Source organism: Nymphaea colorata, chromosome 1, assembly GCF_008831285.2.
Source record: "Nymphaea colorata isolate Beijing-Zhang1983 chromosome 1, ASM883128v2, whole genome shotgun sequence".
Lineage (NCBI taxonomy): Eukaryota > Viridiplantae > Streptophyta > Magnoliopsida > Nymphaeales > Nymphaeaceae > Nymphaea > Nymphaea colorata.
In genome coordinates, this window is record NC_045138.2 from 14,738,770 (window position 1) to 14,761,646 (window position 22,877).

A 22,877-nucleotide genomic window follows, 5' to 3' on the forward strand; every position below is an offset into this window, starting at 1 on the left:
ACATAAAACCTTCTCTCTCTCTCTCTGTGCTCATATTAAACTTTGCGTTGAGGAAGAACCCTGGCAGTAAAACTAATATTAGAGAACATTGAGCCTAATGTTTATACCAAAAATTAGAGAACAATGAGTGGCCAAAAGCTACAGCAGACCCTGAAAATGATCAGCAAAGGATAAAAACAAAGTGGGTCCAAAGATATGCAGACAATCTCGCCAACTTTCACCTCATCGCCCGCTGCGGGGGCCCATGCCACTGCCAGATCTTGGTCCAGGATGCCGTGCAAACTGCATCCTTAGAACTGGTGAATTTTGATCTTGTTCATCCATTTTGTAACCTGAGTTGAAAGATAAAAACCTATTATGCTCGTATTGTCCAGAAAGGGGAAATATTCAATACAGGCTCTTCCCTCAGGAAAGTTTCACCGAACAACATTTCAATTTTTCTGAAAGAAAACTCAAAAAATATCTACAGTGGCATGAATAATCGTATCTATAATTCAAAGAAAAAAACCACAGCCACAGCCCTGTTGTTGGATTGAAAAGATTAAGCCCTAACAAATTCCTACTTTCATTTGTCAATGTTTTCTGTCCAAAATATCCTACTCGTTTTTTCATAATTAAGCTCAAACATACCACATTTTGCAACAAGAATATCACATCGTGGAGAAAAAATTCCTGGTTCTGCTCAGGTCATTTCACCATAATTACAATTCATCCTTCCAACCGCATAACAATTTTCCCACAACACATGTTCATCATCTAGCTTCCTCTTCCTCCAGTGAAAGAATCCCAAACCATGCATGCCACATCTAGTGGGAGGAAAGGGAAGCAGCAGCCTATATTTGGCCAGAAAAGGTTTGTCTATACTAGTAAAGTGCGCAGGTCAAAAATGAATAATGGATGCCTTTACCTAATTCATAGAGGACAGATTACAGAGGAGAAAATACTTATTTGGCTAACCAGAAACAGGCTTCAAATTCATACTCTACTGCTTCCAACTTTGAAATGACGTTACCTATTCTGTGAACGAGCTAGATCAATATAGGTCTACACTCTAGAGCTGAAAACTTATTCAACTTTGAGAGAGAGAGAGTTCTGTTGAAAACAATGCAGCATTTAATGAGCTCAAGCTACGGCAGCACGAGATGAACAGCTCAAGCTAAGCTAGTGTGTTCTTTTCACAAAGGTAATTGAGAAAGGAATCTCACCGTGTAAGACACCCAGCGCAGTTGCAGCACAGTTAGCATTTACAAAGTCCACAAAACATAGAACAACAGGATTGCCGCCAGGCTGCAAGAACAAAGAAGCAGATATATAAGTCAAAAGTCAAACGGAAGCTAGGTACACATAAATCATGTTGAAAAGGTTAAACCACGACAACAACAGATAGGACTACAAATAAATAAAAGCATGAACGAAATCCACATCATAAGTTCCTCAAATGAAAAAAGTAAATCATGTCAAATCTACCCCTCCTAATGACTAATCAAACACGTTGTCTGCACTCTGCACTAATGGTGAGGCAACCTGATGTAGGAGCTGAACCCAAGGGGGCCCCAAGATCCATTTGGACCTAATCGTGTTAGGATTAGAATTGTCTTCTTAGATTATGAATGCACTTCTTTTCTCGTCAATAAATAGATCATAGCTTCATTTCAATGGCAGTCCAGGTTTGATGAATGAAGATCTATTTGGGTTTTCTTGTTTCCTCTTCATTTGTTGTTTTTCAGGATAATTTTAGACAGTCGTACAGCTTAGCCTAGCTGATAGCCTGACAGTTTTGTTCCAAAAATCAGCTGTCCATTTGATCATAACCAAACGACTCACTTAAGCATCTGTATTCTTTTCTCTTCACAGACATCTTCATATAGGATGTGCTTGACTATGCATTGACTGTACGCCAAACAAGAGGACTCAATTCATTGCAACAACTGTAGAACATTTTGATTATATTTTAACCATCTAAAAGTATGTCTCATGCACAAATTACTAGCGTGGTCTATGATTCTATTGTACATGTAAATATCTATTTCACAATGAGTACAATTATCCTGACATGTGCAACACTGTCCTAGACTTCTAGCATAAAAAGAAAAAATCCCATTTTTAGCACCTACATTTCTTGGGTTCTTGGTCACAAGTCTCACTTCCTTGTAGCCGAGAAATGGCCTAAATATATCTACAACCTAGAGTCAAGGATGCACATATCCAGGAATCTAAGAAGTTTCTCGTTAGACCAAGAGACAAAAAGTAATAAAAAACAATTGATATACAAATCAAAGAACTGAAAGGATACGAGCAACTTCTCGCTGTGTGGAGTCAGATGGAAGGCCCTCAACGAAAAGAGTGCTAGAAGCATCTGGAGGAAGACGAACTTCTCGCTCAGGCCTTGCCACTAGATCGACAGGAGGTTGGTTGTTGAACCCCATGTTTCTACTGTTTGCAGCAATGTCTGGAAGAACAAGACCTGAACCAAACATCATAACAGGATTGGCAGTAAGAGGCCCAGCCACCCCTTGACCACCAAAACCAGCAGCAGGCATATTTCTGGGTTCTCCAGACCCATGAGTAGAAATTGCCTGCAAAACAGAATCACAGTAAACATTGCGGAAAAAACTAGAGATATACCATGACAAGGACGCCAAAAAAAATTTGGCATGGTACCCCATTCTGCAGATAACGGTCATATGATTCCATAATGGATCTAGTATCTTTGACAACGTGAGCTGCAGCACGATTATCTTCACGTGCCAGATAACCAGACACCTCCTGACCACCAATTCCCATTTGGGTTCCGCCTCCAGGAGGTACAAAATCTAAAATCCATAAGCATGGATAAAACAAGTCAGTTCCTTTCAATAGGAAAATAAAAAGTATGGGAGAGAGAGAGAGGGAGGACAAGTGAATAGTACACTAGCAGCATCGCAAGGATTTGAAGAGACTAATGGCATAGTCACAAGAAGAAAAAAATGATGGAGTTCGCCAGTATTTAACTGACGAACAGGTCCCAAAGAAGGATTTTCTTTTGAAAAGAACCTCACAAAGGAAAAGGAAAATTCGTGATTGGAAGCCTGCACATTTTTTTTTAGTGGCCATACAAAAGCAAGCGTATTCCAGTTAGATTCGCGTAGGCAACCTAAATTCGTTTCAGCAATAACCAAGTTAATTAGAAAGACATCTTTTTGCCAGAAATCAGATTGTTATGCTCGCTATTCTAACCATCGTGCTCGGATCATGCATAATCTCCCCTGTCAAACTTTCTTTTTATGGAGTTAAGGGGGCATGAGTTGGAAAAATTCTCTAGGCAATCCATATGGAAATCCAACTAACAACAACAAAGGCCATGTTAACAACATCCATGCTCATGGCACATCCATCTCCTTAAATAGTAGACGACATCATTCATCCAGAAAAAAGGAATTGGAGAACTGCGTGTCTCACAGCTCATACCTGTTTTCTGGACAATGCTTCCAACCGCGTAGAAATTCCGCCAGACATGAATTTACCATCAAAGTCGACGAGAATGTAGACCAAATAATTAATAAATATCTCAGAAAATTTGATGAAGATTAAAACTATTATCAGTAGACACTACCATAAAACCAATAAGATGCCAATTCTTGAACTGTTAAGCTAAAATCGCAGCCCCTGTATGTCTAAACTCTAAACCGCTCGTAAGCAAAATAAGCAGTTAGGAACGGAAACAAGTATTTACTAGCTTAAAAGATCGAACACCAAAGAGTTACAATATTTTCAGCAATTGAATAGTGAGTGCAATTTATTGGTCATTATGTTTTCCTAGTTTAAGAAATATGTTTGCTCTCTAAAGTATGTTTTTTATCCAGCTTAACCATCAGGTGTAATTTCGAGAAATTCTAATTTTACCTAATTCCACTAAAAGCTTGAGTTCCATCCCATATAAACCTAATTGCGAGCAAAATCACGAAATCTCGTACTCCTCATAAACCCTGCTTTCACAGACAAAAACATGACTCTGCGTCTAGTATCAATTCTAACCTTTCTTTCACCATGCCTGGCTTTTCTTCTTCTCAAATCATGCTTCGCGACAAAATGTCTAGCTCCGGGTTCTTACTCTGAGCTTACGGTACAGTTCACTTCTAAAATATACGCACTTCATCCAAGATTTCAAGAGTCCAAAACACAGAGCCTCCACACCAGAGTCAAGAAGTGCAGTCAACTTACATACCGAAAACAACAAAAAAGAAGCAGCAAACGGAACAAGAGCCACCAAGTTCTCAAATAACCAAAAAAGTAAAAGATGCAAGCGATAAAAGATATTGGTACTACAACAACAATAAGGGCACAAAGGAGGCATTCATACCGTATGCAGGTCTCGGCCTTTTCCCTGCGGGCGCAGACGGATCCCCGGGCTGCCAGTAGGGTTCCGCCATCTCCAGAGAGGCGCCGCCGGATTTCCGACGATCGACAAATATCTGGAAAACTTTAAATGCCGGAAATACAAACCCTGGCTTCGTCGTATTCCTCCACTCCTCCCTCCGTCTGTTGAACTCTCCCCCCGTAAAATGGCTCGGATTCGACTCGGAAATTGAAGAGACTCGGTCGGACCCTGGTTCCCTCTTGAAAAGACGGACGATTCTTCACCAGCGACGTATCAATCGGATCGGGTTAGCATCCGATTGGATTCGCGATTAATCGAGTCGGAAACAATGCGGATCATGCATTGCTTGTGGCACAGAGAAGCCTGGGAAACAAAGCAGCATAAATTTGGATCGAACCACACCAAATCAATTGGGTAAAGATAATGCTTTCAAATTCGAACAAGTTCACGTCGGATTTGGATTTAGGAAACGGAATTTGATTGAATGCGGACTCGAGTTTGGTTTCGCAAAGATGTCCAATTGAACTATGGACATTTACCTTAAGATGCTAGCCGGACTCTCCGAATATCCATATCTAATTCTCCTTTTGAAATGAGATCTGAACTTCATTAGCAAATGCATACATCTACTTCCAAGAGAAATTTCCGATTGGATTTGGTTGCAGTGTTCTCGAGAACTGGATTCAGATGTGATCTGGACTTTTGTTCGTTCAAATTTAAATATGAAGATGTAACTACCCAGTTCACTGGATTTGGGAGATGATACAACTGGACAATTGACGTCCCCCTCAGGGTCCAAATCTTGGACGAGAATCCGAGAAAACTGCAGTAAACCACTTGTGTATACTCCTCAACCCCAAGTCTATGCCCAAAACACATGAAAGTAGTTTGATTAAATGGAGCGAAACACATTGTCACAACATGCAATAATCTGTTCTGCCGTTCGATCAATCTAGTTGGACGTTTGACACTGCCTTGTTTGGTACCCGTTACTGCGTGAGGCAATGACTGCCTTCAACCAGAACAAGATCTGCTAAAAACCTGAAATTGTAAAGATTGAATCTCATTGAAGATATACAACTTGAGAAATAGCATTTCAGTTGATACAACCCGTAGGACGGCTACAAGGGATGCATTTTGTATCGTGCTTAGGCTTCAAAAAGGGATTAATTGCAAGAACTTGCATGGTTGGCTTGATAAGAATCCACCATACAGCCGAAACTCATTCGATGTAAAATTATTTAAATTACAATTATTGCTGCATTTTCATGATTTGCTGTTCCAAAAGGTAGTAGAGATACTTCCGACAGTTTGAATTTTGGTTCCACACATCACACTTAGATCATCAATGACATGTAATTCCGTCTGTTTTGTTCCTCTCTCATTCTGCTTCTTTATTCATCTAAACCATCTTGAATAATTGAGATAATAAAAGGATCTCCACAAAGAAAAGATGTTATTTTCCTGTCAGAGTAAGCTTTTTTGCAAAAAAACAACAAGTGTCTTGGCTAGGTGTAGCGAACAACGTCCCACGGAAAATAGGGGGAAGCCAGGATTAATAAAAGCCCATTTCATGGGATCATATATCTATTGGGCAATTTATGTTTGAGTTCAAATCATTAGCTCTTACCTCCCAGACACGCAGACGTCAATCAAGAATCTTTCCATCGTGACAAACAAAAAACGTTCCTTTCTCTGATATCCATGGCTAAGCATCTAGCTTATTCAGATAGATTGACACTGCACTACAACACATAAAAAGAACATCAGAAGGGAAATATCCTTTAATCTGTGAAAAGTCATCTGGTATCATATAATGAGGCTCGACTGCCGTAGCATGAAACCGACGCTGGAATTGACTAAAACTACTTGTCAGTAGTCTCTTCCACCACATAATCATCTTCATCATCATCGTCATCATCATCTTCATCCTCTTCATTGTATAAGAAGTTACGCTGGTACTTGCTGAAATCACCTCTTAGGCCTTCGTCATTAACAAAGTCTAAGCCATACTTAGTGTCCCTGTGTTTGACTAGAAGCCAACGCAGCAAGCGACTTTCTTTGTTCAGGTAGTGGAGCTCCTTATTCAAGTTAGGAGTAGTCATCATCGTCAACTGCATCAGCTGGCCCTGCACAAGCATGCACAGATATCGTTGAAGTTCAACTTCACATCTGAGCCATCCGTAGGCGTATGCAATACCTTAAAAAGAAAAGAATAGAAAAAAACCAGGGAAATCCACCTAAGCCATGCAATTTGGCATGAGACTTAGGCTGATGACTAAAACACTACTTGTACAGAAAGAAGGCGAATGAATAAAAAATTTACGCCAACAGGTGCTCCAGATGATATGACATACAGAAAAGATAATGAAAGCTTAACAAAAAATATTTTCTACTGTGAGAATATGTCCAAATGCCTAATACTGAATAGGCAACAGGCATAAAAGAATCTTTTACAGCTTTGCCATTTTAGGCCCAATTTTTTACTCCTTTCAGAGTTATGACACGGCATCCAACTCCATTCATGTTTGGTCCCTTTAAATCACCATGTTCTTCCCACACAAGGATCCCACTTTTGTTCAATTTTCCAAGAACCATTAGATTGTCAAAAGTATAGTCACAAATAACATTTCGGAGTTTTAACCGGCAAAGTTTTTCTCGGGTATAATACGGCTAGTTTGAAAAAAAAGAGAAATATATGATAAATTTTTTAAAATTAAAAAAAAACTAAAATAAGTGAGAAACTAATAACACAAACATCAAAAAACTAAATAGATTTGCAACAAATAAAAAATAAAAAATGAAAAAAAAAACCGTTTGGCATTAAAAAAATATGAAAAAAATGAAAACGCGAAAAAAACACTTTAAAAACATGCTACGTGTTTTTTTCGTTTTTAACGTTCTTTTTTTTCCTAAAAAAAAAGTTTTAAACGGCAATTTAATTTATCATGTTTTTTTTTTTGCGTTTTTTGTGACACTGGTCAAAACAATAAAAAAGGAAACCTGAAGTGAATATCAGCTTTATAACATTCAAGAAAGAAGCTCCAGCAGATTAATGCAGCAGTAGCACATTGCTGATGAGTGTAACCGGTCTTAGTTCGCTATTCACAGTTTTTTAAGATGGCACGGTACAAAGAAAAGATTGTCATGCCAAGCCACATGCATCAAAAAATGGATGGTCAAGTTGCATGTGAAACCCAAACACAAAATAAGCTCAAATACCATCAAACATATGAAAACATGCAATTACCAATAACATCACATATGTTTTAAAAAGTGATTAAATTGATGGAATTTGGTACAATTTCCATGAGAATGATAATTTCAAATCTTCTGCTTGGAAGACATTAGAACCTCATAAAGAACTGCTTGCCAACATTTGGAGTGAGACTTAGGATTCTTTGATAGAGAATATGCTTGCAGAATTCCAGGTATTGAATAATAGTACTTCTCATAAAGTTTGATTTGGTCTGAATCCTAGTGCTTAGTAGTTTATCTTCATTTATATCTTCAATTCGAGTAGAATTAATTACAGAATATCCTTTGTAGTTGTTTTCTGATTTTGGCTTTAACAAACATAAAATGAACAGGTGCAACACAGATGCTTAAAACTCCACAACATTCATAGGCCAATAAACAATTTTTTGATGCAATTTGCTATTTTGTTTATTTTATGTGTATTGGCCTATATTATGTTCCACATATATACATAGACATATTTTTATTGTTCCTGTCACTATCATTGTTTGGAAAGGTAGCTGGACCTATACCTGCATCCAATAAGACACAAGCATAGAGGTCCTATTGCTCTTACTTCCTTAGGAACTACTATTTTGTACATATATTTTGTTTGTCCATCAGGCACCTTGTTTCAAAAGCCACAGGAAGACTTGGAACACTCTACCTGTATATATGCTACAGAAATGCTCTCCCTGCACTGTACCCTAGAGGGCCTAGACATTGTCTAAATTGGGTTGAAGCAGGAAATGGGTCGACCTGGAAGAGCGCCTTCTCTATTTCAATCCGCTAAAAGCTACTCTTCACAGTCAAAGTCAGGCTAAGGCAAATTGCTAGCCTCAGCTACTCTTGCTTGATACTTGCCAGCCACCAACTAGCACATTGGTCAGTTATGATCATTACTTCCCAGTCTAATCCATCTAACGCAGCTGAAGGGGTTTCAAACGATCAGAATCCAGTAAACTTAGCAAATGATCAGCTAAATAATTGTTGGGTCGAGATTCATGTAGGCTATAACCACCCAAGTGACGGTATTTATGTCTGAACGTTCCTATTTCCTTCTCCCTACGTTGGCATTTTCCATTTCCGTCTTCGTACATTGGCATTACCTATGCCAATGGATGAAACCAGGATAACCGGCCATTTGCGCCTTAAGCAGTTCACAGACAAACATTAGCAATGCACAACACTGATCTATTACCAAGATCAACTCAATAACAATCACAGGCAAATAAAAAAAATGCTTAATGTGCTTTTGAGTGGAAAGTGATTAATGTTTTTCTGCAGCTGAAGAAAAGGCAAATAAACCCAATGAAACAAGAAACTGATTCTCCTCACTTTCCTGTACCAAAGCACGCCCATAAGAAAAACTGAAAATCCATGCTAATAACCACACAAAGAACAGCAGAGATGCCCCCGACAAAGTAAAGCATGAAAAGCATTAAGAACAGCAAAAGTACCCAATAGACAAGGCACTGATCGATCTACACAAAAAGGAAAAACTCAAGAAAGGAAGAACAAAGAAATCCCTATCCGGAAACAATAAAAAAAAAACCGAAAGAGAAGTGAAACAATAAAACATATATATATCCAAGATAAGAAAAGAAGTAAATTCATCATGTTGAACAAAATCTACACAAATTCACCACCAAACGTCAAACCGTGAATCCAAAGGGGAAAAAACACGCATACACTCTGAAGTAACAAAGAAGATTGGTGTACCTGGTAGTGTCTGCCATCTAACTTCTTGATCCCATACCCCAAATGAATCTTCCCGAACGACTTGATATCCGTGACGACTCCATTTCTCTTGTACACATGATTCCCAACTCTGGCTACCAGATCAATTAGGCTTGCCTTCTCTATGTGGGGCTTGAAAAGAAGCATACAGTCATAGAGCGGCATTGCCTTTCAGAAGTATCGCCTCAAAATTCGAAGACCAACAAGACGGAAAACCAAGGCCGATCAAATATAGAGAAACCAAAAAAAAGTGGAAGAACTATCTTCGCATGAGAGAGAGAGAGAGAGTGTGTGTACCTTGACTCGTTCTCGGTCCTACTGCCAGAAGGAGGAAAGAATCATTCGTCAACGCAGCTGTAGCACAGGAAGGAGGTAGACAGCGAGAGGAGAAGGAGCAGCGGAGAGAGAAGATGGGGGAAAAGGGAGGGACAAGAACCAGCCGGAGAGAGAAGGGTACCCTGACACCGCGAGAGCTCGAAATAGAAGGGGGCGGTAGAGGGAGAGCCGATAAAATAGGGATGCAGGGACTATAAGTCCCTAGATACAAAAACGAGAGAGAGAAAGAGAGAGAGAAGGGTAGCGCCCCTTGCACAAGACAGCCGCTTTTCGGCCTAATAATTTCGTAAAGGTTGCAAAGACTCATTAACCATCATCTTCTATCACTAAATTGTTATATTCTTACTATTTAAGCCGTTGTATTTGTCTCTTCCTCAAGTTTACTTCTTGTTCTTATTTGGCGATTCTTTTGAAAAGTATAATATTTATGTTAAAATCGTAAAAAGTGATCTTCTTTGTGATACGGAAAGAGGCAGGGAAGACCCAGCTTCATGAGTGACTTTAGCAATAGAGGTTTCTAAGAAAGCAAACGTTTTGGTTTTGGATATGTTCGGGGTGCCCTTTCTAATGGGCATGTTTCAATGCTTTCTTTAATGGCAGCCAAACCAAACCAATTGTATGCTTTATTTCTTTCTCTCCCAACTGTTATTGTTCACCACCACCCCTTTATAGAGGTTTAGATGGTGCAATTTCGGCCATGAGGTTCCTTCCTTCAGCTTCTAAGGAAAATGATCATCAGTCTTCCAAAACAGTATAGTGCCCGTGAGGACGTTTATGCTCAGGGGCTTGCTTATTCCTCCGAGGGATTAGCGGGACCGATGATGAACCCGCTAATGCTAGGCACCAGCATTACACAGACACCTTACCCTTTCACGTGGCTCTTAAATCAAAATCTGAAATTCCACATCAGATCTTTCCTGCTTATGTTGGATCGGATCTGATTCAAATCCAATTTCTCTATGCAGTTATTGGATGTAGGTAAGGGTGAGCATCAGGTACCCGTAACAGGCCCCAGCTCTCGACTCGCAGGTACCTTGTTTTTAGAGCCTTTTCTTTGAACTCAACTCTTGGCTTAGCCTTAGCATATAAAGAAAGCTGGGACGCCAATGTGGATCGCGATCCTAAATCCAACAAAGCTTGTGCTTGCTGGTAAAAGTTTTGAGACCAATCGGAATGGTATTCATTCATGATCGAGCCTTGGGATTCGGCCCCCCAAAAAACATTTGGGTCTAGAAACTGGTTAGCCATTAACAGAAAACGGGATTATTTTAGAGATACAGATATTTCAAGTAAACAAGCGCCCACTCAAACCGGGGATGCTTCACTGCAGATTAATTATTAATAAAGGGAGCAGAAAATATCAGAGAGTCCAAAAGGAGCGGGTATTATAAAAGTGAGTAGGTCTGCGACTGCATCCTCAATGAGAGGAGAAGATGGTTTTGGAGTGCCTCACCATGTTTTTTATTGTGTTACCAATTTGTCTTCTGGATAACTGGTCAGAATCAAAGGAGATGAAGTACCGAGCACTAAAACCATGGTTACTGTCTTTATGCGCTTTATGTCAGTAACCATGGTTTTAGTGCTCGGTACTTCATCTCCTTTGATTCTGACCAGTTATCCAGGGAGACAAATTGGTAACACAACAAAAAACATGCTGAGGCTACAAATGGATTTTCACTTGGAAAAGGATGCCCGGAGAGAGCATTCTGCAATTTTATTTCACACCATTGTCAGATCATACATACAATGAAAGAATGGATCGCTATGTGCAATATACCAGGCCCGCAGACGACAGCCTCAAGACCCAAGCAGACGGGGCTGTCAGGCAAGATACTAACAATTCAATTCAATTCTGTGCACTCCAAAACCATCTTCTCCTCTCATTGAGGATGCAGGCCTACTCACTTTTATAATACCCGATCTTTTTGGACTCTCTCGACCGAAGCCGTTTTTTTTTTCTAAAACTGGGAAAAGGCGACTCACTCCCCTACCCAGACGTTTTACAGACGAAAGCCCTTTTCCTCTTCGCAATTGGAAAAAAGGTTTAGAAGAAAGTGGCAGCGGTTTGTAAAGCTCCGGATTGGAAGAAATTTGAAAAAGAACATGATATTCTCGTGAGCATCTTGTAGGATATCAGGAAATTTGTCAATATAGTGCCGAGGAGTTCAAGTTTTTTCATCAGAGGACATGATTTGACGTGTTAATATAAAATATACTTTTTATTGTCACTTGTCACACGTTGATCTGAAACTGACGTTTAGATCCGTTTCTATCACATAACTTGTAGTATTGAACACTCTTTTAGTTATTTGATATCCTCAGCAATATAATATATATTTTGTGTGCATCAGATATATACGGTCGGCCATATCCAGTTGCATGATTTGGGTTGGTGATGAGGTCAGGGTCCGGACCCGAACCATTGATTCACGATCCAGGGTCGTAGTTGATGGGGTATTCCTAATTTTCAAATTGATATTTACTGCTTAATATCTTTGGAATCAATGATCCAATTACTTCTCATGAAAGTCTGGTATATGAGAGTGTGGTAGCTACTTGGTTTCCTACGTATATGCATAACTTCACCATGTGGAGAGATTCTTACAGGTATACTTTCAGTATATGTAAATGATAGGTTTCTTTTCTCAAAAAGAATATGCTAAGTCAGCAAAAGCAGGGAAGGAGTCTGATATTAAAATCCTCTGCTGCAAACATGAGAAATTGTGTAAGAGAGAGAGAGAGAACTATAGCTAGCAAAACAGGTGGCTTCATTTCTTAGGAAAAGTGACTCGCCCACTTAACTAATTTACATGAGAAAGTTTTTCCATTACTTTTTTCCTAGGTAAGAGCATTCCCACACTTAAGAGAATCCAGTTTACCTAAGAAAGCTGCAAACTAACTTGTCCGAGCTTCTGGGGTTGTCTTCTGTACGCGAATTCTGCACACCTGCTGGGTGGTCTGCTCGCTAGTTCAACCAGTCGCAGTTGGTCATGTTTGAGTTCAAAAAATTATTGTAAATCTGTCCATGTTACTGTTGATGCATAGACCCACAAAAGAAAATGACATGCTTTAGAAAATAGAAGCCGAGGTAGGGAACCATATATATTGCTGGAATTATTGTGCCTAAAATTAGGTAAGCTTATAGTCCTTTGGATAAGCAAGCAGCATGCGAACTCTTCGACGTGTTTGCGAAGAGTTTGGAATGAAAATGTCATGTGCCTCTGTATTTTTAAGGATTTGAGAAAATTATTTTTCTCAAAATTTAAAAAAAAAACGCTTATTCAAGATTTTGCTTGTACGTCAAAAGAACATAAAAAGATGTATTGAAAATTCGTTAGCATTAGGGGCGGAGCAAGGGGTTGGCAGGAGCCATCATATTTTAAAATTTACAAGTTTGAATTTTTTGAAATTAGTGTATTGGTATTGGTAATTCTTGGATGCTAGTGAGAAGAGCAGCAAACCTGCTAATTTGCTTCATTAGTAAAAGCAAACATGTTTTGTTTGTGATAAGGAAAGAGAGATCCAATTGAAGGGCAAAGGAGTGATTGACATACCTTCTGACATACGTCTCAAGTGAGAAAGTATTTGCCCGTAGGATTACACATATAAAGAAATCTTAATTTGCTCAGCATAGAGCCAAAGCTCCCACTCAACCCCTTGTGCCATTAAGGTAAAAGATCTTACCCCCACTTCAAGTAAATAGTAATTGAGAGCCCTTGTTTCAAGAAAAAAGGATTTGAAAGCCAGAACAAAAGATCTTTCCTTGAAAGACATTCCCTTGAAACACTTTCCATAATAGTTGAACATAAGTGAAGACAACAACAACAACAACAACAATGGTTGTGCTACCATTTTTCATTTGTACTTTTCTTTCTGCCTTACATTAGTTACTGTGCTATAACCATATTTTCTATCTCACTTGCAAATTTCTAGGCTAATTTTCTTGCGCCTGCTTCTCATATCACTGCCCTCACCTTTTCATAGGATGGTAGTTGTGGCCTTGAGTATGCATAAAATGAAGCAATTTCCTTGACAATAAAAGCATCCAAACACATGCAATTGCAAACCAATTATACTTGTCAGGTCTAAGTCAGATTCATCTTTTCCTTCTACTCTTGGGAGAGCTTCATCCACAAAGTTTTTTAGCATATAAATGGCCCTTTTATATTTTTGTTAAAACTTCTTTATCAATAAATACCATACCAACAGAGAAAACATTATTTGCTTTTGAGTTGAGCTAGCAGTATGTCTCATTCATTGAGCTGGTTGAGCCTTAATGCAACCTTCTTTCTCGTATATGAGTCTTAATCAAGTGCAACACACTACAGAAAATTCCTCTCAAATATTGATGGTCACTCATTCATAGTCATGAGATAAAGCTGATACATATTGATCTATGTATTAACAATATGTCCCTTAAAGTCTCTACAAGAGGTTGTTTGGTAATAATAACTGTTACTATTTCATGAATCTCCATAGAAAAATAGGATAAATTCATGAAATACTGCAACATACTATTTAATGGATCTGTAGAATAAATTCATGGAATAATAACACTATGTTACTAATGTGAAACATTCATATGCCTTGATGGATCCCTTTTTAACAAAGTTTTTACATTGTCCACATTATGGATCTCCAAATCTTGATTAGCTAGGATTGATTTGAAGGATACAATGACACGTAATGGACTCTTGACCTCTTTCATCTGGAAGGTGAAAACGTAATTATGTTATGTCTTGAGAACTTGTTCTAACATAACAGTAATTATTTTTTTGTTTTTTGTTTTTTTTTTTAATTTAAGCTCCTCATTTGATTGGTTAAAAGTATTAAGTATAGAACAATTTACATGGTAACTGTAACATAGACCCTAGGAGATGGATCAATCTGCGGCTACATCAAAAAATTTGGAGGAAATGAATGTTATATATATATATATATATATATATATATATATATATATATTAGCGTAAACAAAACTAAGTTATATCCTAGACAGATCTAATCTTAAACAATTAACGAAGACATTGGCATAATATAAATACATATTGCGCTCAATAATTCTTACTTTTACGATCCATGCATGATCTAGAGAAATCATAATAAAAGCAACATTTAAATAAACAAGTCATATAAATAAAATAGTACATGTTAATGACCAATAACTATAACAATAGGGCCAAAACTGAGTTACAAACAAACTAAAACAAGTAAAAGAAATGGTGGAACAATTTTGGTCCAAATTACTTGTAAGATCCAATCCAAGATTGACCTGAGTTCTTGAGTTCTGGGTATACCCTATAAAATTGAATACATATAAAGAAAAAGCTCCTTTGCTTGTTGGTTGGATCCAAACAAGCATATTTTACACCTAATATTGGAAACTTCAACTATCTGCCCCTCAAATAAACTCCTTCAAAAACCTGCCCTCGTGTAGAGTATCAAGTTATTGAAAACTAATTTCCAACTCATGTGTTCGATTTGAATAGTTTAATTCTCCTGGTAGAAAGACATATAACATGATGTTCAAAACCACAAGATAACGGATGTAGGAATTCTCTAAGGACAGGAAAATGATACTGAATAAGAAATTTAACGTACTCATACATGAAAGAAAAAGATTTGTTGACAAGTATAAGATGTTCAACTATTTGTCATGGTGGTCCATTAGCTCTGTTCTTATGCATAAATAAGTTATCTATAACAAAAAAAATTTGGTTCTACTTCTGCCATTGTTTGTGGTCATTGACTCCTTGAAAATAGTAATGTGAGGATATAGGGATGTCAATTACGATATCTGACCGAACCATTCTAAAAACTAGCTAGCTTTCTACAACACAACCTATGAATCAAGCTTACGGACCGCCAATGTCTGCCATTGAACCGGTCCATCCATTCCAAGGACTTCTGTCGGTTCTGGCTAAGGCACGGGCAGATTCAAGCACATGGCGCGAACTCTCACCCACACACTCGCACTCTCTCTTTCTATTAGGGGGCATTTGATGAACAGGAAATACACTGTTCATCGAGAAATAAAATTCAAAAATTTAAATTTTTTCCACTTAATCAAACGGAGAAATATTTATTCGACCGTTGAGCTTGATTCCCGAAAATTTTTTCCGGAAAAAATTTTCCACCTGAAGAGACGGAAAATTTTTTCCGGAAATAAATTTTTGACCGTTGAACGCGAGCGCTCCCTTTTCGCGTCTTCCTTCCTGTGCCGCAGCCGCTCCCTCTTCTTTCTCGTCGTCCCACAGCCGCGTCGTCTCACAGCCGCTCCCTCCACTCCACCCGAGTAGTGCAGCCGCGAGCCTCCCGTTCCTCTCTTTCTCACATGGTAGTGTCTCTCTCTCTCTCTCATTCTCTCTCTTGTTCCCCTCTCCCTCTCACTCTCACTTCTGTCGCCCTTTTCTACTGCGTGTGAATGACATGGACACATAGCGGAGGCAGCAGCAAACGGGAGGGGAACTCTGTCTCGGGTGCCCCTTTCTCCCTCTCCGGCGAATGCCGGCTGCGCTCTCACTCTCTGGCCAGCCCAGATTTCTAATGAATGACCAAATTAGCTGCTGTTTCATTTCTGTTTTTCATATGACCAGTGATGTTTCCATTTGGTTCTTAGATCGGTTTGATGTTCAGTGGATGAACCTTGAGGGTCGTCAGATTTTGGTATGGAGAAGAAAAAGGGGGTTGCTTTCTAATGCTTTAAAACAAAGAAGTTGCTTTCTTAACCATTGTTCTCACTCAATCTGAGGATCTTTTTCAAACTAAACAAAGAAAGGATAGTTGTACTTTGTTTTAGTGCAGAGATTATACCTTTTGTTTTATTTCCCCCTTTTTGCTTCAACCAAAGTTTTGGATGTCCAGGCAATTACAGTGAACGGTGGGTTACAGGAAACTGATGTCATGTTTATTCACAAGCATGGACGAAGAACTGTCTCATCTCTTAACATTATCTGCTCTACAGCAGTAAAAGGACTAGCCTACAAGTCTGGCACTGTATGCTTATTTTGTAGAATTGTAGAAGCTGGATTTAGGGTCATTGCATAAAAAATCCGATGTTCAGTCATCCAGGACTAGCCTACTCTTAATTTTGTGCTTCATTTCTGTTTAAATACATAATGTGGTCCGTTTTACTATCATTTGTTGATCATTATTTGAGGATCCAATCATGTTCAAGCTGAGTATAATGTTTTTTAGGTTTAGTGGCATTTCGTTCCTGCCACATGCCACATAGGCTAGGTCTAATGTTAGATTGAGCAATCTGGGTCGGCTTGAAGGCAGAGGATCTCAGAGTGCTACAACACTGGGCTACCGGATCTGCACTCCATTCAGGGGCATATTCAGTGATTTCTTTTCTGATGGAGGCCTTGCCAACTAATGTCAGATCAGAGATGCACCTTCTCTTGAGGTTTTAGTTTGATGAGTACTTATGGAACTTCACCAAGCCATTTGCTCAGGAAGGGCACAGAGCCCATTTTCTGCAAGGCGACAAATGCATTCCTGTATGACATCCAGATAACTTCCCTGATTGTTGGGTTCCACGATTGCAAGCTTAGTTCCTTGATTGTTTCTTTAAGATTGTGGTTGTGTCTTGTTTGGGAACTGTCTTAAGATTTCCTGTAAAACTCACACAATTTCCTGATTGTGTAAGATCTAACTATTTTCAGATTTTCTGTGTGGTAATCCATTTTGCTTCACTTTTTTGGCAGGAAATAAGAGCTCTATTTCCTTCTGACTACAACCCATTTTATGCTGGATTTGGGAACAGAGACACTGATGAGCTCAGCTACAGGAAGATTGGTATACCAAAAGGAAAAATATTTATTATAAATCCCAAGGTTAGATCCCTGATTTGCCAGCTGCTAATATGTTTCTATTTTTGTTTAATTCTAAATGATCTTCTCATGTTGAATTTGAGCAGGGTGAAGTGGCCATTGATAATTGCGTTGATTCAAGGTCATATTGTTCTTTGCATACGCTAGTGAATGATATGTTCCCCCCAACGTCTCCGGAGCAGGTTTGTTTCTCTCCACTTTTCCTTTTCTTTGCCCTGTTTTGGGTTATGTGCTTGCTTTCTGGCTGCCTATAAACAGTGGAATTGATGGTCAGATTAGTGTTGATAAAGTTGTTAATGATAATGATTGGTTGTTGGATTAGTGTTGATAAAATTTTTAGGCTTGTTGCTGTGAATCGATTTTGCAACTTGTCTTAGCGGAAATAGCTTTCATGGGTAATGTTGAATGATCTTATGCATTATATCATGTTGAACTTGGTTTTTCTTGTATATTTCTTAATCAGCGTGCTCTATATATTTCTTAGCGGAAACAGCTTTCATGTATATTTCTTAATCAGCGTGCTTGTATAGTTTTTCTTGTTAGATCATGTTGAACTTGGTTCCTCTTCCTTGTGTACGTGGTTTAAATCTAAAAAAATATTTCCTTATTATCAAACCAAGAATTAATTTTATGAAAATCTAGAAATATATTTCTTTTTCATCAAACATAGAAATATATTTCTGGAAACATATTTCCAAATCATCACACACACATCAAAATTGGAATCGGAAAACTTTTTCCCATTCCATTTTTCCATTTCCTATATTTCCGGAAATATATTTCCAGAAATATATTTACAGGCCATCAAACGGCCCCTTATATAAATAATATGGATTTCTCCAAGTGTAAGAAGAATCCATCTCACACATGCAGCCCAATGTATTTTTTTTGTTTGGGTTGTGTTAATGAGGTGGTATATATATATTGAAAATCATTTTAATGTATAGAATTTACAGATTTCTCCAATCTAAGTTTAGACTGAAAATCTTTAATCCTCAGCACACCACTCGATACAATGTACATGTACACTCATTTTCTCTTTTTGACTAGTGTACAAACAAGGCAAGTGTAAAACAAATTTAATAGCCCATGCTTAAGAAAATTAGAATAATAACAGTACATCTATTAATTTTCCAACCAGCCACTCACCCCTAACTTCCAAAATAAAAATGCAAAATAAAATTTATTTTGACTTTAAAAATAAAAAAATGAAAAAAGAGAGAAAGGATTTCTAATTTCACTCAAAATTTTTAGACTAAAAGTAAAGGAACATCAATGGCTCAGCTTGCCCCCCTAATAAAATCAGTTAGAGGTGCTTCTTTTCCTTTATTTTGCTCAAGCAAACTACACTATAAACTAAAGTTGTCTGACAATTATGTGTGCTAAAATTAAAATATGAAAAAGAATACATTCTTTTTTTCCTTTTAATTTAGCAAGCCACCACCAATGGAGCCGATGCCTCCATCATATCATCGAGTTGTCATAGCCAGCCTATCAATTAAAAGTAGAAGACTTTAGAAGAAAAAACAAAAAAAAGATAAAAAGAGTAACTCAACACTGATGAAGAAGAGGTAATCTAGATAGGCAAGTATAGTTCCATATATATTTCCTCAACCTACAAGTCATTTCTTTGCTATTGAAATGAGAGTGTGTGAAGGACAAGAAATCATAAACAACTTTTAACAAACAAACATGAGAAAATGCACCACATGGTTTTAAGCCTGACGTTTAAGTTCTCAGCAGCTCGAATATGCATCCCAATGTAATCACTTTTATTCGTTAACACGTTTGTTGTCAAATTCCAATTCAGATGAGTAGGCTCTCATGAATGGATTTTGTTCACATTTATTCCCAGATTTTCCTTTTTCAATTTCACATTTTTGGTGCAATCAATAAAAACTTTTCTAGATTCTTAGGCCAACTACCTAAAATCTCATTCCATTCCCTATGTTTATATATCAGGCTCCTACAAACCGATCATTTGTGTATAGAGATTATTATTATTATTATGCATGTAAAAAAAAACAAAATATAAAAGATGGTGCACCCTAAAAAATCCAATATACTTTCTACTTCTGTTAGGACACTGAATTTCTTCTGTTAGGTTAAATAATCATCTTCAAACCTGCGATTGGTGGTAACAGAGTCACAAGCCTCATACGGTCAAATCTCCATCAACAACAGTCACATGCATAAGAAAGCATTACTTTCATAAAGACGTTTGTCACATGTCACACATTTTTGTTATATAACTGGTGATCTATTTGTCTTGAGTGACGATCAACACCTAAAAAAATCACACAACTTCAAAAATGTTGTGGTCAAAGCAAAGGTGTAATGTCATAATCACCCCAAAAGAGATCGCACACTTTTAGTCGTTCTTATTCATTCTCTCCTCATCAATGCAAAAAGCAAAGAAAAATGATTCACGTTATTAGTGATGTATGAAAGAATTCTCATAGAGTTCAAAATTAAAAAGAAAAAATAAACTAAGTTCATACAACACAAATGCTGCTTGGAATTAGTCGAAGCAAATCACAATTGCTGAGTATGGATTAAGAGAGGGAAAAAAAAGAGTTAACCTAGTTTGTTTCTTTTTGACGAGTTGATGATCGACTAGTTGATGATCGACTAGTTGAGATTCTGACATTTTAAGGTCAATGTTCAAGCTAGTAAATCTCAACGTCTTAGTCAATAGTCATTTGGCAGTAGAGATACTCTCATGAAACAGTCCCAACGAATGAACCATGTTCATGAGATAATTAAACGTGAACTTACTCATTCGTTGGGACAGATTCACGAGACATTGATAAAGTGTTTTTGTTGCCAAACAACATTTCAAGTTTCAATATATAACTAATTAAGTCATTAATTTTGATTTATATGTACGTTGAACATTATTTTTGGCCAGCCAGTACTCCAATGCACTTAGATGCAGAATTGAGCTAGGTCTCCTGATCAAATATTATTGGTACGGATCAAGATGTTGGCTGCGTTTGACCAGACTGACTTACGGCACTGTAGCCGTTGTCGGGTTTGACAAAACAGACTGGCTAAGAAGGCAAGCAGTAGATGGAAGGACATTAGAAAGTAGCCAGGCTGTCTGTTTATTCTCCTCTTTCTCTATAATTCGCTTCTTTATAGCGTGTTTAAAGGGAGTAGTTGCCCATTTGAACACTCAGATCGATTTGTATGAGCAGCAGATCCAGTGTAGGGTGTAAAAAGCTTGGTGGTCAACCAGAAGGCGGTGAACCTGAAAAGGATCCTGGGATTGGGGTTGCAGAAGGTGGGGGTGATGGGGCTGCCGCCGGTGGGCTGCATCTCCCTGAGTACGGCCAACTCATCCTACACTCGCTACGATGCCTCCGGCAATAGGCTTGTCACCTATCACAATAGCCTACTGCAGAAGGCCATCGACGCCATCAAGGTGCCCTCAGCCGCCCATCCGCCATCGCCGTTCTTGATCTCTACGCTCCCTTCACCTCCGCGCTACAGGGTTTGCATCCTTTCCCCCTTCCCCTGCTTTCTTGATTCGTCTTTCTGATCTGTTGATTATACAAAATTTAACAACTGACCTAACTGGCCCCCCTCTCCTCCATACATTACATCGACTGATGACGCAACCAACTCCTATGTTGACACCAAAACTGCTACTGTCTATGCATTTGGAGAAAGAAAGGGAATCCAACCGACTCCCCACAAAACTTGGATTCAGGCTTCGGGTGGGACCCACTACAAGAATTTGACATGGTGGTGTTCCCTGTTTTTCTTCTTAAAAGTTTTTTTTTTTTTGGTTGGAAATATTCAAATGAAAAATAGTTGAAAAAAAAAAGATTTACTCATTTGAGCTTTATCTCGCTGCCACGACCACGATTGAATTGAATAGGAAACTTTAGCTTCATCCTTAGCTTTTTCTTTTCCGAAATGAAAGTATAAAGTTGCATCGTCCATTCAAGTGGAATCAGACAATAACGGATGCATCGGTCGTCGGTACTCGGTAGAACCCCGAAGCTGATGCCCTTATCATAATCTATTGAAGTTCATGTTAGCGGCAACACCTTTCTTTCTTCTTCCCCTTCCTCTGCTAGCATACATGATTGAACGTTGATCTGCTCCAAAAGGTATTGGGAACACTACATGATTAACATTTATGTGAAGATCGGAATCTGACAGTCGCCAAAATTGATTCACCTTTTCCTGTAACTGCGAAACAATTGTGGCCTCTGCATATTTCTATGGTTTTTGAACCCATGGTTGTATTTGGGATTGCACTAAAACTTGCTTCCATGTATTAATTCATCCATATGTCAAATCCTAATGCCATGTTAAGGCTATACATTGCCCAACTAGGACCCGGACTCAGCATCATGAGGTACCTGCCATGCCATGGCCGAGTCAGGCAACCTGCCTGCACAGACAAGCCCGGTTCAGCTTTATATTGTTCAACATATGACCAGGTCAAAGTCAGGCTGACAATTTTCAAGGTGGGTGCCATGGGCGGCCCCAGCAGCGGCATGCCATAAGGTTAAAATTTTCATGAGGGTGAGCAGAAATTTGAGCATAGGAATGATTTGACATGACCCAAAACGTCATGTTGAACCCAATCTCTAAGATGATACATTACCAACCAAAGATTACAATTTTTTGAAGTTTCTACTTGTGAACACAACAGTTAACTCGACATAGTTCGTTACCAAAAATGATCATGAACCCCATCGATTATTACGTAAAAAATGGATCCGACAGCAATTAAAACTAATAACTACATTTTATTGGAGTACGGCCTAAAGTTATGGTTCACCTCGGACATCCAAGTGCAATAAATTTATGATTCATCTTAAAAGATATTCCTTAATTGAAAGCCAAAGGTATTCCTTAAAAGATATGCAGCTCAACCAACTATTATTCAGTTTATTAGCTCACCAACTGGGATTTGTTTGGGTACATGAATGGCGGAGCAAACCAAAGTTTAATATGTTACATTTGCCTTAAAATCGTCAGATCACCAATTCCAGCGTGATGTCATATTGAAGATCTTGCTTTTTTCTATTTTTCAAATTCACTTGATCAGCATATCAGATATGTTCATAATAAAAATGATTTTATGCATGTATCTAAACGCAACCAAAGTTCAGAGCTTGGTTCACGAAGCGATCAAGTGTTTTTGCTTTCTTGAATGTAGGTTAGATGTATGTTTGTCAGGCAGAATTTCGAAGAAACACAAGGCAGTGCAAGAATAGTTCTAACTTCAAATTTCCAAACTTCGTACGCACATTTTGAAGAGGCTAAGTTGAAATTTTGTTTAGTACCAAAATGAAGGCATCAAAACAAGGAGCCGGATAACAAGGAAAAGGAACCAAGTGCCCATGCCA

At 38.3% G+C, this 22,877-nt stretch overlaps 3 protein-coding genes across 5 annotated transcripts; 1 reads left to right on the forward strand and 2 right to left on the reverse strand.

The window, feature by feature from the left end:
* Window positions 1–47: 47 nt before the first annotated feature.
* LOC116257715 (RNA-binding protein 2-like) lies at window positions 48–4,646 on the reverse strand. Its single transcript, XM_031634677.2, has 6 exons — window positions 4,340–4,646; window positions 2,662–2,813; window positions 2,294–2,576; window positions 2,115–2,176; window positions 1,206–1,287; window positions 48–332 (listed from the first exon to the last, which is right to left on the reverse strand). The coding sequence occupies exons 1-6, from the start codon at window positions 4,407–4,409 to the stop codon at window positions 223–225; spliced, it is 759 nt and encodes a 252-aa protein (XP_031490537.1). The 5' UTR covers window positions 4,410–4,646; the 3' UTR covers window positions 48–222.
* Window positions 4,647–6,027: 1,381 nt separating this feature from the next.
* On the reverse strand, window positions 6,028–9,930 carry LOC116249849 (uncharacterized). Of its 3 annotated transcripts, none has more exons than XM_031623176.2 (3): window positions 9,632–9,930; window positions 9,317–9,502; window positions 6,028–6,486 (listed from the first exon to the last, which is right to left on the reverse strand). In XM_031623176.2, exons 2-3 carry the CDS (start codon window positions 9,497–9,499, stop codon window positions 6,223–6,225), a joined length of 447 nt encoding a protein of 148 aa, XP_031479036.1. In that variant the 5' UTR covers window positions 9,500–9,502; window positions 9,632–9,930; the 3' UTR covers window positions 6,028–6,222. The 3 variants fall into 3 exon arrangements, with proteins under 3 accessions (XP_031479036.1, XP_031479021.1, XP_049931879.1); XM_031623161.2 differs by having other exon boundaries at window positions 9,317–9,518; window positions 9,632–9,929; XM_050075922.1 differs by having other exon boundaries at window positions 9,317–9,532; window positions 9,630–9,929.
* Window positions 9,931–15,883: 5,953 nt separating this feature from the next.
* Window positions 15,884–21,358, forward strand: LOC116251578 (phosphatidate phosphatase PAH1-like). The gene is made up of 4 exons (XM_050076371.1): window positions 15,884–16,007; window positions 17,380–17,508; window positions 17,592–17,687; window positions 20,417–21,358. Exons 1-4 carry the CDS (start codon window positions 16,005–16,007, stop codon window positions 20,435–20,437), a joined length of 249 nt encoding a protein of 82 aa, XP_049932328.1. The 5' UTR covers window positions 15,884–16,004; the 3' UTR covers window positions 20,438–21,358.
* Window positions 21,359–22,877: the final 1,519 nt, after the last annotated feature.

Coding starts and splice junctions, on each gene's coding strand:
- LOC116257715 (XM_031634677.2), bottom strand. CDS start 4,409: ATGGCGGAACCCTACTGGCAGCCCGGGGATCCGTCTGCGCCCGCAGGG. Junction 2,814..4,339: donor AAGGCCGAGACCTGCATACG/GTATGAATGCCT, acceptor TATGGATTTTAG/ATTTTGTACCTCCTGGAGGC. Junction 2,577..2,661: donor ACCGTTATCTGCAGAATGGG/GTACCATGCCAA, acceptor TCTGTTTTGCAG/GCAATTTCTACTCATGGGTC.
- LOC116249849 (XM_031623176.2), bottom strand. CDS start 9,499: ATGCCGCTCTATGACTGTATGCTTCTTTTCAAGCCCCACATAGAGAAG. Junction 6,487..9,316: donor TAGATGGCAGACACTACCAG/GTACACCAATCT, acceptor ATGCTTGTGCAG/GGCCAGCTGATGCAGTTGAC.
- LOC116251578 (XM_050076371.1), top strand. Junction 17,509..17,591: donor TATTTATTATAAATCCCAAG/GTTAGATCCCTG, acceptor GAATTTGAGCAG/GGTGAAGTGGCCATTGATAA. Junction 17,688..20,416: donor CCCCAACGTCTCCGGAGCAG/GTTTGTTTCTCT, acceptor ATTTTTGGCCAG/CCAGTACTCCAATGCACTTA.